Source organism: Schistocerca serialis, chromosome 9 (genome assembly GCF_023864345.2).
Source record: "Schistocerca serialis cubense isolate TAMUIC-IGC-003099 chromosome 9, iqSchSeri2.2, whole genome shotgun sequence".
Lineage (NCBI taxonomy): Eukaryota > Metazoa > Arthropoda > Insecta > Orthoptera > Acrididae > Schistocerca > Schistocerca serialis.
In genome coordinates, this window is record NC_064646.1 from 260,218,344 (window position 1) to 260,233,227 (window position 14,884).

Genomic DNA, 14,884 nt, shown 5'->3' on the forward strand with positions numbered 1-14,884 from the left:
TAATAACAAACAACTGACTGCCACATCATGATGACTAACTTCTTAGTGAAGAAATTCCGTCTCTACGACTACATAAAAGACAATCTGGTTGTCAGAAGCGTTTCGCCTCTTTGCTAGCAGCTGATGTTACCTGGATATCTACATTTATTTTGTTATTTACTCAAACATCTCCTTTGAAAGATACAGTAAATCAACTTTTTCTGTGCTTCTTTGCTACCAGACTTCCTTCAACATTTGAGTGTGCCGTTCCTTTCCTTCCGAGGTCCATTTCCTAACATTTATTGACCCCTCTCTTTCCTGAAACCTTGACTCTTGTGTCGCTTCTCAAACAAAGTGTTGTCGGTTATGTCCGTTCTAATTCTAATGTTTCTCGTATCTTTATCAATTTCAGTGAACCATGGTTCAGGATATGTAGGTGTTCAGTAACTTGAAGATCTGCCACTATTCATTTCGCAAATATGCCAATAATACTGTTTCATCTGTAAGCTTTTCCTTTTTCAAACAGAGCTGTCAATTTGATCTTAATTTGTATTTAGCATTACTTTTACTGTTAGGTCCCAGTATTACCCTTAAACTTCTTCTTTCAACTTTCTTCCAGTTTCTCAAGAACCCTAAATCTTGTTAGTTTAAATGTTTGTATTTCACAAAGTGTTTAGGGCCTTACCATTCTTCGATAGTACCTTAGTTTTATGTTTCAGAACAAAGATTTTTTGATATCTGCTTTTTTGTCGCACTTAACATTTCACGTACTCTATTTTCTAAAGCTTGTCACATTCATTCTCTTATCTACATTTATCATGTTACATTCGTTACAAACACAGAAGTGATATTTCATCTACATCTACATGGTTACTCTGCAATTCACACTTACGTGCCTGGCAGAGGGTTCATTGAACCGTTTTCATACTACTTCTCTACCATTCAACTCTCGAATGGCGCGTGGGAAAAAGGAACACCTAAATCTTTCCGTTTGAGCTCTGATTTCTCTTATTTTATTATGATGATCATTTCTCCCTACGTAGGTGGGTGTCAACAAAATATTTTCGCATTCGGAAGAGAAAGTTTGGTGAATGAAATTTCGTTAACATATCTCGCCGCAAAGAAAACCGCCTTTGTTTCAGTGACTGCCAACCCAACTCGCGTATCATATCAGTGACTCTCACCCCTATCGCGCAATAACACGAAACGAGCTGCCCTTCTTTGCACTTGTTCGATGTCCTCCGTCAATCCTACATGGTAAGGATCCCCTAACTCGCAGCTGTATTCCAGCAGAGGAATGACAAGTGTAATGTATGCTGTCTTTAGTGCGTTTGTCGCATCTTCTAAGTGTTCTGCCAACAAAGCGCAGTCTTTGTATCGCCTTCCCCACAATATTATCTATGTGGTCTTTCCAGTTTAAGTTGCTCGTAATTGTAATTCCCAGGTATTTAGTCGAATTGACAGCCCTTAGATTTGTGCGATTTATGACCTCGCCCTTTTCTTTGTTTAGTGCCGGTTTTCGGTCATTCTGAAAGGTTACGTTCAGAGTCAACACCAATGTCCGATGCGTCATTCGAAGGCGCGTCCTGCACCTATGCCTGTACCCCTAGATGTCGTCGTCACAGCTTCCTACAATTTCTTTTTGCTCGCCTCTGCGTCAGCAAGGCCGTTGCTTTCGTCCCAGGGATTTCAGATATACTTCTGTAGCTAGCTGCCTAAAACAAAAAAACGTGACGCGCGATGTGGCAGCAAAAGAAACGCTGTAAACAGCACTCGCCGTATCGCCAAATGGTGGCCGTGCAGTTGCTGCACTTCGCTAACGGCCTAGCGGTTGGTTGCTTCTGGTCGGAGTAAATCGCCGGAGGCTTCCGCGTCGCACGTGCTGTGTGTAAGCAAGAGGCGGCGGCCGTATAACTCCACATGGAGACCAGACGGCGCTGGGGAACCAACAGCCTCTGCACAAGCGGCGGCCTGCCGCACTTGGTTTGACGTGCGACCTTTCTAGGATGTGACACATACTGTATACAGGGTGAACCTCAACTCCGATGACAAAATTTCAGATTTTATAGGATCTGACACAGTATGCAGAGTACACGATCTTAATATTCAATATAACGTTTATTTGTATTGACAGCACATTTATAAATGATGACCAGTATAGATTACCCAATCAATCACATTCGCGTCTAAAACAGACGGAAGAAATATTGTTCGTAAAAATCTGTACGTACTTACGCTACGTAGTGCATAAAAAGAAAGGAAAGAGGCACGAACATAACATTAAAACAGCGTTACAGTGAAGGGACGTCGAACAGATGTGCAGAATTATAGACCTATATCTCTAACGTCGATCAGTTGTAGAATTTTGGAACACGTATTATGTTCGAGTATAATGACTTTTCTGGAAACTAGAAATCTACTCTGTAGGAATGAGCATGGGTTTAGAAAAAGACGATCGAGTGAAACCCAGCTCGAGCTATTCGCCCACGAGACTCAGAGGGCCATAGATGCGGGTTCCCAGGTAGATGCCGTATTTCATGACTTCCACAAGGCGTTTAATACAGTTCCCCAAAGTCGTTTAATGAACAAAGCAAAAGCATATGGAGTATCAGACCAATTGTGTGATTGGATTGAAGAGTTCCTAGGTAACAGAACGCAGCATGTCATTTTCAATGTAGAGAAGTCTTCCGAAGTAAGAGTGATTTCAGGTGTGCCGCAGGGGAGTGTCGTAGGACCGTTGCTATTCACAATATATATAAATGACCTTGTGGATAACATCGGAAGTTCATAGAGACATTTTGCGGATGATGCTGTAGTATATCGAGAGGTTGTAGCAATGGAAAATTGTACTGAAATACAGGACGATCTGCAACGAATTGACGCATGGTGCAGGGAATGGCAACTGAATCTCATTGTAGACAAGTGCAATGTGCTGCAAATACATAGAAAGAAAGATCCTTTATCATTTAGCTACAATATAGCAGGTCAGCAACTGGAAGCAGTTAATTCCATAAATTATCTGGGAGTAGTCATTAGGAGTGATTTAAAATGGAATGACCACATAAAATTAATCGTCGGTAAAGCAGACGCCAGACTAGATTCATTGGAAGAATCCTAAGGAAATGCAGTCCGAAAACAAAGGAAGTAGGTTACATTAAACTTGTTTGCCTACTGTTTGAATACTGCTCACCGGTGTGGGATCCGTACCAAATGGTTCAAATGGCTCTGAGCACTATGGGACTTAACATCTGTGGTCATCAGTCCCCTAGAACTTAGAACTACTTAAACCTAACTAACCTAGGGACATCACACACATCCATGCCCGAGGCAGGATTCGAACCTGCGACCGTAGCAGTAGCGCGGTTCCGGACTGAGCGCCTTAACCGCGAGACCACCGCGGCCGGCGATCCGTACCAGATAGGGTTAATAGAGGAGATAGAGAATATTCAACGGAAAGTAGCGCGCTTGGTTACAGGATCATTTAGTAATCACGAAAGCGTTACGGAGATGATAGATAAACTCCAGTGGAAGACTCTGGAAAAGAGACGCTCAGTAGCTCGGTACGGGCTTTAGTTGAAGTTTCGAGAACATACCTTCACCGAGGAGTCAAGCAGTATATTGCTCCCTCCTACGTATATCTCGCGAAGAGACCAGGAGGATAAAATCTGAGAGATTAGTGCTACCACAGAGGCATACCAACAATTTTTCTTTCCACGAACAATACGAGACTGGAATAGAAGTGAGAACCGATAGTGGTACTCAAGGTACCCTCCGCCACACATCATCAGGTGGCTTGCGGAGTATGGATGTAGATGTAGATGTAGATGTAGATTCTTAGTCAAAAGAACAATCACGGGGTATCAAGTGAAATATGTGGCTGGATTGAGGACTTTTTGGTAGAGAGGACGCATCAGGATATCTTGGATGGAGATTCATCGTCAGGTGTAGGAGTAATTTCATGTGTGCCCCAGGCGAAGCGTTACGGTGGCGTGATCAAGCTGAAATTCGTGTCAGCTGTGTGGGACATATTTGGCGTGACGGTCGTTTATGTTTCCCTGGTTCGGGCGGCTGAGTCGTGACTATTTCAGTTTTAAAATGGAAGCTGCAACCGAGTCAGGTGGCATTACACGTAGCGCCCAGCGTTCCTACAACAAAATCGAATCCCTATGTGGAAAGAACCAAACGGAAATAACTCAAGCTTTGAGAGAGGTGTGCGGTAATAGTGTAGTGGATAGCAGCACAGTAACACGGCGGTCTGCTTGTTTCGTGAAGGTCGAGTAAGCACTGAGGACAACCCAAGAACTGGAAGGCCATCAACTGGAACAGACTGCACCTTTCAGGTCATTGTTAGAGACATTTTGGGAGAGGATCTACGAAAAACATGCGAGGAAATTACATATGAGGCCAGAATGTCTATCACTTCGCTTTACAGAATCATAACTGAAAAGTTAAGATGAGAAAAGTTTCTGCCAGTTGGGTTCCACATGATCTGAGTGAAGAGCAGGGCGCAGATCGCAGAAGAATAGCAGGCGAATTGCTTCAGCGCTATCTAACAGGAGGAGAACGGTTTATGAAAAGGATTGTTGCACTTGCTGAAACCTGGATACCAGATTTTGAGACAGAACTGAAGTCTCAGACGTCACATGAGAAAAGTTCCGACTCTCCACGCCCGAAAAAATGCCATCGCCAACAGTCAAAGGTGAAACTGATGATGACTTTTGCGTATCACATGGAGTCATTGTTACAGACAGTGCCCCAGGGGATGTCTGTAACAGGCGCGTAGTACAAGTTATTGCTGCAAAATGTTTGCGCCCTAAAATTCGTCAAAGAACGCCTGACATGCATGTTGTGTCCTCATTTTGCACGATAATGCAAGACCGTGTATTGCCCTACCAGCGACAGAAACGCTCGACAAATCTGGATGGGAAATATTTCCCAGCCCACCACACAGTCCTGATATGAGGCCACCAGATTTTGATTTGTTTCCCTAACTGAAGGAACAATTCCGTGGAAAACGTTTTGATACAACTGATGAAGCTTCCAGAGACGTAGTAATGAGACAGCTCAACAATGAAGGGCCCTATCCGGAATATTTAGAAGCTGCAAAACCGTTGAGAAGCTGTCACAGGCAGTAATGGAGGTTATATTGAAGGCTCTAAAGGTATTTTGTAAAATAAATTATTTTCTTCATTTCCATCTTACAGTGTTCACAGCTTCTGAAATGACCCTCGTAGTACAGGGACGCACAGAGTCATTAAAACTACCGTATGTTCGCCGGCCGGGGTGGCCGAGCGGTTCTAGGCGCTACAGTCTGGAACCGCGCGACCGCTACGGTCGCAGGTTCGAATCCTGCCACGGGCATGGATGTGTGTGATGTCCTTAGGTTAGTTAGGTTTAAGTAGTTCTAAGTTCTAGGGGACTGATGACCTCAGAAGTTAAGTCCCATAGTGCTCAGAGCCATTTGAACCTACCGCATGTTCTTCGGCGTTTCTATTTAAAATACACACAAACGCATATCTGCTAGAAGTCACATCAATGTGCACAGTTACTCGATTAAATTTATCGTATTTAAACAAAATGGAACATATTACACTAGAAAAACAACGCTGGCAGTTTAAGTGAGGGTAGTAAAAGAACTCCAGTACTGATAATGTTAAAATGGTTCAAATGGCTCTGAGCACTATAGGACTTAACTTCTGAGGTCATCAGTCCCCTAGACTTAGAACTACTTAAACCTAACTAACCTAAGGACATCACACACATCCTTGCCCGAGGCAGGATTCGAACCTGCGACCGTAGCGGTGGCGCGGTTCCAGACCGTAGCGCCTAGAACCGTCGGCTACCCCGGCCGGCATAACGTTAAAATGTGGGAAGAGATATGACACAGATTATAAAGAGCAGTCGGCAATTAAATAAGGGCAAGGTGGGCGTGGTAATATACGATGTACACGGTACATAAGGACAAAGTGGAAACGTTGCACCAGCAATTTCAGATTTTGTTTAGTGATATTTTCTGAGTATTTTGGTGTAACGGATCCGTGGTCTGTGGCTCGTTGACAGGGCGATTCTTATTAACGTTTAAAAATCCCCGAAGTGACGTAGACGACATTGACACCTCACCGCACGTACAGCGGTTGAGCTTACCGGTCTGTCGCACATGATCATCCCAACCCAAGTTTTCATGTCGGTGTGACTCCGGGCCTACGGGCAAAGCTGTAGCACGTGAAGCTCAGATTCGAATCTTCCATGTGACAGGAAGTACTTTTTTTATTGGGTTAGAAGTTGTGTGTTTACACTGAGGTAATTTTTATTATTTCATTTACCTGTCTCGCCTCCCTCCCCCTGGTTTATTTCAGTCAGTACAACAAAAAACTAGCGTATTGCGTCACAACTAAACGAGTATAAGCTTCTGCATTGCGTCGCTACCAGTAAATGACCTATGTTTTACTAACTAAATAAAGTCTGCGAACACGCACACAAAAAAAAAAAAAAATACAAAATAAGAAAAACTTTTGCTTGGTTGCAACGAGGGCAACCATTTTGTAACTTCTACGTTTACAACAGATCACATTTACAAAAGTTGTTCGAAAACAGAGTAGCCTAGCGGAGCGATGTGCAGCACTGCTCCAAATAGGCGAGTGTAAATGTCTTGTGACTAGGGCCTCCCGTCGGGTAAACCGCTTGCCGGTTGCAGTTCTTTCGATTTGACGCCACTTCGGCGACTTGCGCGTTGATGGGGACAAAATGATGATGATTAGGACAACACAAAACCCAGTCCCTGAGCGGAGAAAATCTCCGACCCAGCCGGCTATCGAACCCGGGCCTTTAGGGTTGACATTCTGTCGCGCTGACCACCTTTTTTTTTTATTTTCATTTTGTTCGCTTTAGTTCGTTGCAACTGCTCGGGGCGGACGTCGTAAGACATCCATTTAAGTTCGTTGTTGACCTGTTAACTCAGTTTTTTTATTACAGAGGGCACATTACCCTCTGACCGAACACGCTGAGCTACCGTGCCGGCTGACCACTCAGCTACCGGGGACGGACAATAGGCGAGGGTAAAATCGACAAGCCCAACTGCTCCACGTGCGGCGACGGACGTCATCTGGTGACGTCACATATTCAACACTTGTCACCCATGTTTCGGGTATTTCCCGACGTTCGCGGCCCCATGCGTCTTATATTAAATTACTTGTCTGATTGTCATCCACGCCGCTTTGGGGTTTTTAAGCGTTAACAAGAATCACCCAGTAGATCAGTAACGCTGCTGTGGTCTTTGTCACGAAGACTTGTTTGAAGCAGTTCTACACACCAGTTTTCCCGTTAAACGCTTCTCCATCCCATAGTAGCTACTGCAAAGTACATCCCTTCTAACCTCCGTACTGTAGGTCAAGCCTTGGTCTCCCCCTACACTTTTTACCTCACCCCCGCCCCATAAACTGTCAGTTCCTGATACCTGAGTATGTGGCCTATCAACCGTTCACTTCTTTTAGTCATGTCGTGCCATAAATTTATTTTCGCCCTAATCGAATTCAGTACCTCTTAGTAATGCTATCTACCTTTCTAAGCTACAGCATTCTTCTGTAGAAACATATTTCCAAACATTTTGTTCTCTTTTATTCTGTACTATTTGTAGTCAATTTTTCACTTCTGTATGACGATACGCTTCCTAACACTTAATTTTATATTCGGTGCTAGCAAATTTCTATTTTTCTAAAACACTTTTCTTGTTCTTGTCAACCTCCATATTCTGTCCCCTCTACATCTGACATACTCCATTTTTTGCTCTCCAAATAAAAAAAACCTCTTCTACTCCTTTTAGTGTCTCATTCCCTAATTACCTCAGCATCATCTGATCTAAATCGAATATGGAACTGACGAATTTGTTACAAATGTCTGCAGAGATAATTGCTGTAAGACGCGGTAACACCTCACCCTTCCGCCCAATAAATTCTAGGAAGCATCCGGTGGCCAGGAAAAGGTAATTACTCGAACTGTCCATCGACGTGGTGGCTAGTCACCAGTAACCTTGATGCTTCGAAGGCCGATCGATTTCTACACCTAGAAACTTTCCTTTATCACGAGATTCGTCACAAGATAACGCGAAGTTCACCTACTTTATAACGCAATATCACTAGCAGAGCCACTCGAATGTGAGTGGTTGGACATGATTGCGAAGACTGGTGTATTTCGCAACTATTGCAGCATTAATGTTGGTGGCGAAGACAAGCTGCACTAGGAAGACGAAACTAGTGTGGCTCCAAAAGAAAATCCCCAAAAAATTCTGCTTAATAATCATACTGTCAAAACATTAACAGATATCGTTCTGGTCCAGTGTTCGAAACAACTTTACCTACCACGGTACCAATCGCAATGAGAAAGTACAGTATGATGTGGGGTTATGAAGAAGTATGGAACTGACCTATACTTGTTTGAGGGGAATGGTGGACAAAGATACCATTAGCTTCAGCGCGCGAATGAGTAGCTTTAACCGTAATGATGAGCTCTAATTTAGTTTCTAAAATGTTGGCGAATTCACAGCTCACTTTGTGCTATACGTGCTCCACTATGAAAGTTAACAAGTTAGTTTATGACGTGATGCTTGTTAATGGTTAAGATGTGTCATGCCTCTAATGACGATGTCATATTATATCTGAGGATGGTCCGTTCCTGACCAGAAACGGTCGATTAATAAAGTGGCAATACAGCTGTGTGCAAACCATGATTTTCGAAAAATTTCTAAAAGCTGTAAATCATCGGCTCCTCAAAATAGCGAGGAAGAGAAATTGTCTGAATGTGGTTCTCTGCACCCTCTACTAAAGACTAACTGGAGAGTAATGAAGTAGATGTAGAAAAGAATATATGAATGATTTCTTCTCCACGGATTAACGTAGAATCATTTTCCCATTGTCGATAAAATTAGCTTCGTTTCTTGCTTAACACTAGGCAATGTTACTATCACTTCAGTGCAATGAATAGATTCTTCCTTCAACACGAATACGGTAGATTAGTTGCCCAGTCGACGGCACCCTTAACCCTACAGCGGCTATCAGCGTTTTGTTTGGAGAACTCCCCAATTTATTCGGAATGGTACTATTACAAGTACTCGTCGTACGCACTTAGCGTCTTCATCCAATCATTTTTAGTGTTGGCCTACGACGAATTGTCTGATTAGAACAACGATGCCAATTTACATTTTCCTATACGTATATTCACTACAGGAATCGACACAAATGCAAACAACGATCGCGTGGAGCGCAGTTCGCTCTTTTCACCCCCGAGACCCCGAAGGATGCAGATGTCGGCGATCAGGTTGACGCCGAGTTCCTTGACTTCCAGAAAGCGTTCGATAAAATTTCGCACTGTCGTCTACTGAACAAAATATGAGTATACATTATATCAGACCAGCTTTGTGATGCATTAAAGAGTTCTTAGCTAGTGGAGAGAAAATAGCTTCGGTCGTATACCAAGGAGTGTTGTCGGATCATTATTTTTGACCGTACATAGGGTGCCAAAAATTACGTACACAAAATTTTAGAGTATTTGCAGAAGATAAAAAGAGATGTCGCTGATGCACCATTTCCCCTCTCCGGTCTTTGCAGGTTCTGACGCTAGTGATGTTCGGAGACTGTGTTCAGACTGCTGTGTGATGAATATTGTTTTAAGGATGTTGCTGAAAATGTTATCAGTTTCCATTAACACATAACTGGCATCTATGTGCTACTGATTGTCTAACTAGCTTAAAACAAGCGTTTCACGAGTAATGGCTGCGTTGGAGGAAAACGGGCAAACAGCTGTTCCGGAGTGTCTATCGCTGTGTTGGACATCATTAGCGCGCACATGTCAGTGGTGCATTAATGTAAATGGACCACGTTTTCAAGAACATTTCTAAACCTATATACACCACAGGACAGTTTGAACACCTTCTAGATAACGGCAGGAATTTCGTGAAGCTGCGCGCTGTGATGCTAGAAGTCGAAACGCTAGAAACTTGTGGCGAAATGCTGACGGAGTTGTAGAGGCGCTGCTGCTACGGTCGCAGGTTTGAATCCTGCCTCGGGCATGGATGTATGTGATGTCCTTAGGTTAGTTAGGTTTAAGTGGTTCTAAGTCTATGGGACTGATGACCTCAGATGTTAAGTCGCATAGTGCTCAGAGCCATTTGAACCATTTTGAGTTGCAGAGGATCGAAGCTAGGTGCAGCGACTGCCAGTTGGCCTCAACACAAACAGATAATACTGTTGTTGTTGTGGTCTTTAGTCCTGAGACTGGTTTGACGCAGCTCTCCATGCTACTCTATCCTGTGCAAGCTTCTTCATCTCCCAGTACTTACTGCAACCCACATCCTTCTGAATCCGCTTAGTGTATTCATCTCTTGGTCTCCCTCTACGATTTTTACCCTCCACGCTGCCCTCCAATGCTAAATTTGTGATCCCTTGATGCCTCAGAACATGTCCTACTAACCGGTCCCTTCTTTTTGTCAAGTTGTGCCACATACTCCTCTTCTCCCCAATTCTATTCAATACTTCATCATTAGTTATGTGATCTGCCCATCTAATCTTCAGCATTCGTCTGTAGCACCACATTTCAAAAGCTTCTATTCTCTTCTTGTCCAAACTATTTATCGTCCATGTTTCACTTACATACATGGCTACACTCCATACAAATATTTTCAGAAACGACTTCCTGGCACTTAAATCTATGCTCAATGTTAACAAATTTCTCTTCTTCAGATATACTATTGCGCATGAATAGGCAGGAAGACCCACTATTATATGATTACACGATTGCAGAACAGTCACTGGAGTCATTCAAATCCGTTAAATATTTTGGAGTACGCTTACGGATCGACTTAAAGTGGAACGACAACTCAACACTAGTCACAGGTAAGGCAGATGCCACGTTGAGATTCATTGGAAGAGTCCTCAAGAAGTGTAGTCCACTCACGAACTAACGAAACAGTCATTTGACCGATACCTGAATACTGCTCTAGAGTCTAGGACCCGTACCGGACAGGATTGGTAGAGTTAATAGAAAAGATCCAAAGAAGAGCATAGTGTGATAACTTCAGCTGGTAAACACGGAAGCGTCACGAAGATGTTCATCCAAAGCCAATGGCAGATGCTACAAGAGAGGCGTTGTGCATTAGTGTGAGGGTAGTTGGTAAGATTTCGAGTGTATTTTCCTAGAATAGTCAAGTAAATATGTTGCTCCCTCGCCGTCCGGAGTGGCCGAGCGGTTAAAGGCGCTACAGTCTGGAACCGCACGACCGTTACGGTCGCAGGTTCGAATCCTGCCTCGGGCATGGATGTGTGTGATGTCCTTAGGTTAGTTAGGTTTAAGTAGTTCTAAGTTCTAGGGGACTTATGACCACAGCAGTTGAGTCCCATAGTGCTCAGAGCCATTTGAACCATTTTTTTTGTTGCTCCCTCCTACACACATGTCGCCAAATACCATGAAAAAATTAGATATATTCGAGCTCATATGGAGGCCTAGCACTCGCGACTGAAACAGGACTGTACCCTCGGCCACACACCTTACGGTGATTGTGGGGTACAGATAAAGGCATAGAAAAACATAGAAAATGTTACGATGCGCGGGATCTTCTCATGAAATTTCAATCATCAGTTTTCTCCTCCGATTGCGAAAACATTCTGTTGCCACCAACTTACATAGGGAGAAATGATCATCACGATAAAATGAGAGAAATCAGGGCTCGCACGGAAAAATTTAAGTGCTCGTTTTTCCCGCGTGCCGTTCGAGAGTGGAACGGTAGAGAGACAGCATGAAGGTGGGTCATTGAACCCTCTGCCCAGGCACTTTATTGTGAATAGCAGAGTAATCACGTAGATCCATCGAACTACAGATCTATATCATTGACGTCAGTTTGCAGTAGGGTTTCGGAGCGTATACTGTATTCAAACATTATGAATCACCTCGAAGGGAACGATCTATTGACACGTAATCAGCATGGTTTCAGAAAACATCGTTCTTGTGCAACGTAGCTAGCTCTTTATTCGCACGAAGTAATGGCCGCTGTCGACAGGGGATCTCAAGTTGATTCCGTATTTCTAGATTTTCGGAAAGCTTTTGACACAAGCGACTTCTAATCAAAAAAATGGTTCAAATGGCTCTGAGCATTATGGGACTTAACATCTGTGGTCATCAGTCCCCTAGAACTTAGAACTACTTAAACCTAACTAACCTAAGGACATCACACACATCCATGCCCGAGGCAGGATTCGAACCTGCGACCGTAGCAGTCGCGCGGTCTTCTAATCAAGCTGCGGGCCTATGGGGTATCGTCTCAGTTGTGCGACTGGATTCGTGATTTCCTGTCAGGAAGGTCGCAGTTCGTAGTAATAGACGGCAAATCATCGAGTAAAACTGAAGTGATATCAGATGTTCCCCATGGAAGCGTCCTGGGATCTCTGCTGTTCTATATAAATGACCTGGGTGACAGTCTGAGCAGTTCTCTTAGGTTGTTCGCAGATGAAGCTGTAATTTACCGTCTGCTAAGGTCATCCGAAGACCAGTATCAGTTGCAAAGCGATTTAGAAAAGATTACTGTATGGTATGGCAGGTGTCAGTTGACGCTAAATAACGAAAAGTGTGAGGTGATCCACATGAGTTCCAAAAGAAATCCGTTGGAATTCGATTACTCGATAAATAGTACAATTCTCAAGGCTGTCAATTCAACTAAGTACCTGGGTGTTAAAATTACGAACAACTTCAGTTGGAAAGACCACATAGATAATATTGTGGGGAAGGCGAGCCAAAGGTTGCGTTTCGTTGGCAGGACACTTAGAAGATGCAACAAGTCCACTAAAGAGACAGCTTACACTACACTCGTTCGTCCTCTGTTAGAATATTGCTGCGCGGTGTGGGATCCTTACCAGGTGGGATTGACGGAGGACATCGAAAGGGTGCAAAAAAGGGCAGCTCGTTTTGCATTATCACGTAATAGCGGAGAGAGTGTGGCAGATATGATACGCGAGTTGGGTGGAAGTCATTAAAGCAAAGACGTTTCTCGTCGCGGCGAGATTTATTTACGAAATTTCAGTCACCAACTTTCTCTTCCGAATGCGAAAATATTTTGTTGAGCCCAACCTACACAGGTAGCAATGATCATCAAAATAAAATAAGAGAAATCAGAGCTCGAACAGAAAGGTTTAGGTGATCGTTTTTCCCGCGCGCTGTTCGGGAGTGGAATGGTAGAGAGATAGTATGATTGTGGTTCGATGAACCCTCTGCCAAGCACTTAAATGTGAATTGCAGAGTAATCATGTAGATGTAGATGTAGATTAACCAGATTCCGAACTCGGATCTTTTGGATGTTTCTCGACAGCAACAGCCAACAGCATAAGGTCAGACAGGTGATGGCGCCTCTGTTTCTTTACCAAACGCAGCAAGACGATCGTGTTTGCAGAACTGAATAACAAGTGTCCACTCGCGCTTCGGGGCCCGCCAGCTTCTTGTGCGTTACCTGCTGCCAGTATCCGCCGATGGGGTGTATCCGCTTGTTGAAGTTGTTGAGGTTGCTCATGGCGGCCTCCCGGCGGCGTCTCCAGAGGCTCGGCGGCGGCGGAGGAAGAAGTGACGGATGGTGCGTCGGACTGGGCGAGAACTGCGCGCGGAGCGACTTTAAGTAACAATTGGAGCGCGGGAGGCAGGGGAACGGCGCGGAGCGGCGCGGTACAAAGAGGCAACCCCCCTCCTCCCACCTCCTTCACCCACCCACCAGGGCGCCGGCTATCACACGATAAGCTCACCAGGTGGCTGCACCCGCGGAAAGATACCGCCGCACAGTGGAAAACCCACAAATGGCCTAGTCACCTGTGTCTAGTATACGGATCCCGACGTGCCTCCGACGCTGTTATTGATAGACCAGGGCCTCCCTCGAGAGCGAAGTACCAAATTCGAGTTCCGACCCTGGAAGAAATATTTACCACGCGGATGTGCCCTTGATCTACAGACCATAAGCGTAAGTCCTGGGTTCGTTTTGAGACTTATCTGCAGCTTTCTGGGAGTCTGAAAGACTAATGTAGCAACCGCGCTACCGCTAAATTTCACAACATTAGTATATAAATCGAAGGGTTGTCCTCCGGTCAAAGTTTGCCATCCCAGCCCTGGTAGTCGGAGCACTTACTAAACCAAACAAAATGGTTCCAAATGGCTCTGAGCACTATGGGACTTAACTTCTGAGGTCATCAGTCCCCTAGAACTTAGAACTACTTAAACCTAACTAACCTAAGGACATCACACACATCCATGCCCGAAGCAGGATTCGAACCTGCTACCGTAGCGGTCGCGCGGTTCCAGACTGTAGCGCCTAGAACCGCTCGGCCGCTCCGGCCGGCAAACCAAACAAGAGCCCATGGAGCTGGTAGTGGCAGACAATGCAAATGACCACATACGGTTCGTACAACAAAACCCGGAGGTTAGTTAGAACTTTCGAGTGCTTTAATTGGCATGGCCGGCCGCAGTGGCCGAGCGGTTCTAGGCGCTTCAGTCTGGAACCGCGAGACCGCTATGGTCGCAGGTTCGAATACTGCCTCGGGCATGGATGTGTGTGGTGTCCTTAGGTTAGTTAGGTTTAAGTAGTTCTAAGTTCTACGGGACTGATGACCTCAGGTGGTTAAGTCCCATAGTGCTCAGAGCCAACTTTAATTGGCATAGTCCTTTTCGGGGTAGTATACCATTGCCTTCCTCCGCTCTTTGAATTGACTTCCTCATCCAGTGATAGGATCACATATAGTTTAACGTGGACTCCGAAACACAGTGAATCAAAATCATTTTTCACATTAACAAACATTGCCGAAGGTAGAAAAAGTGGTACGTGACAGGTCAAAATCCTAGGAGTGACCAGAGATCGAAACCGTAATCTTTGGATTTGCATAAAGGTGGT

At 44.4% G+C, this 14,884-nt stretch overlaps 1 protein-coding gene across 6 annotated transcripts in view; it reads right to left on the reverse strand.

Annotated features, from left to right (window-relative positions):
- Window positions 1-14,884, reverse strand: part of LOC126419245 (bifunctional 3'-phosphoadenosine 5'-phosphosulfate synthase) — a 345,016-nt gene that overhangs the window by 150,010 nt on the left and 180,122 nt on the right. For 2 of the 6 annotated variants that reach the window (XM_050086394.1, XM_050086391.1), the window contains exon 1: window positions 13,463-13,614. The exons of the other annotated variants lie outside the window; for them this stretch is intronic. In XM_050086394.1, the coding sequence (XP_049942351.1) occupies window positions 13,463-13,522 (60 nt within the window). In that variant the 5' untranslated portion in view covers window positions 13,523-13,614. Of the gene's footprint in view, window positions 1-13,462; window positions 13,615-14,884 lie in introns of those variants that run through there. 6 annotated transcript variants of the gene reach the window in all.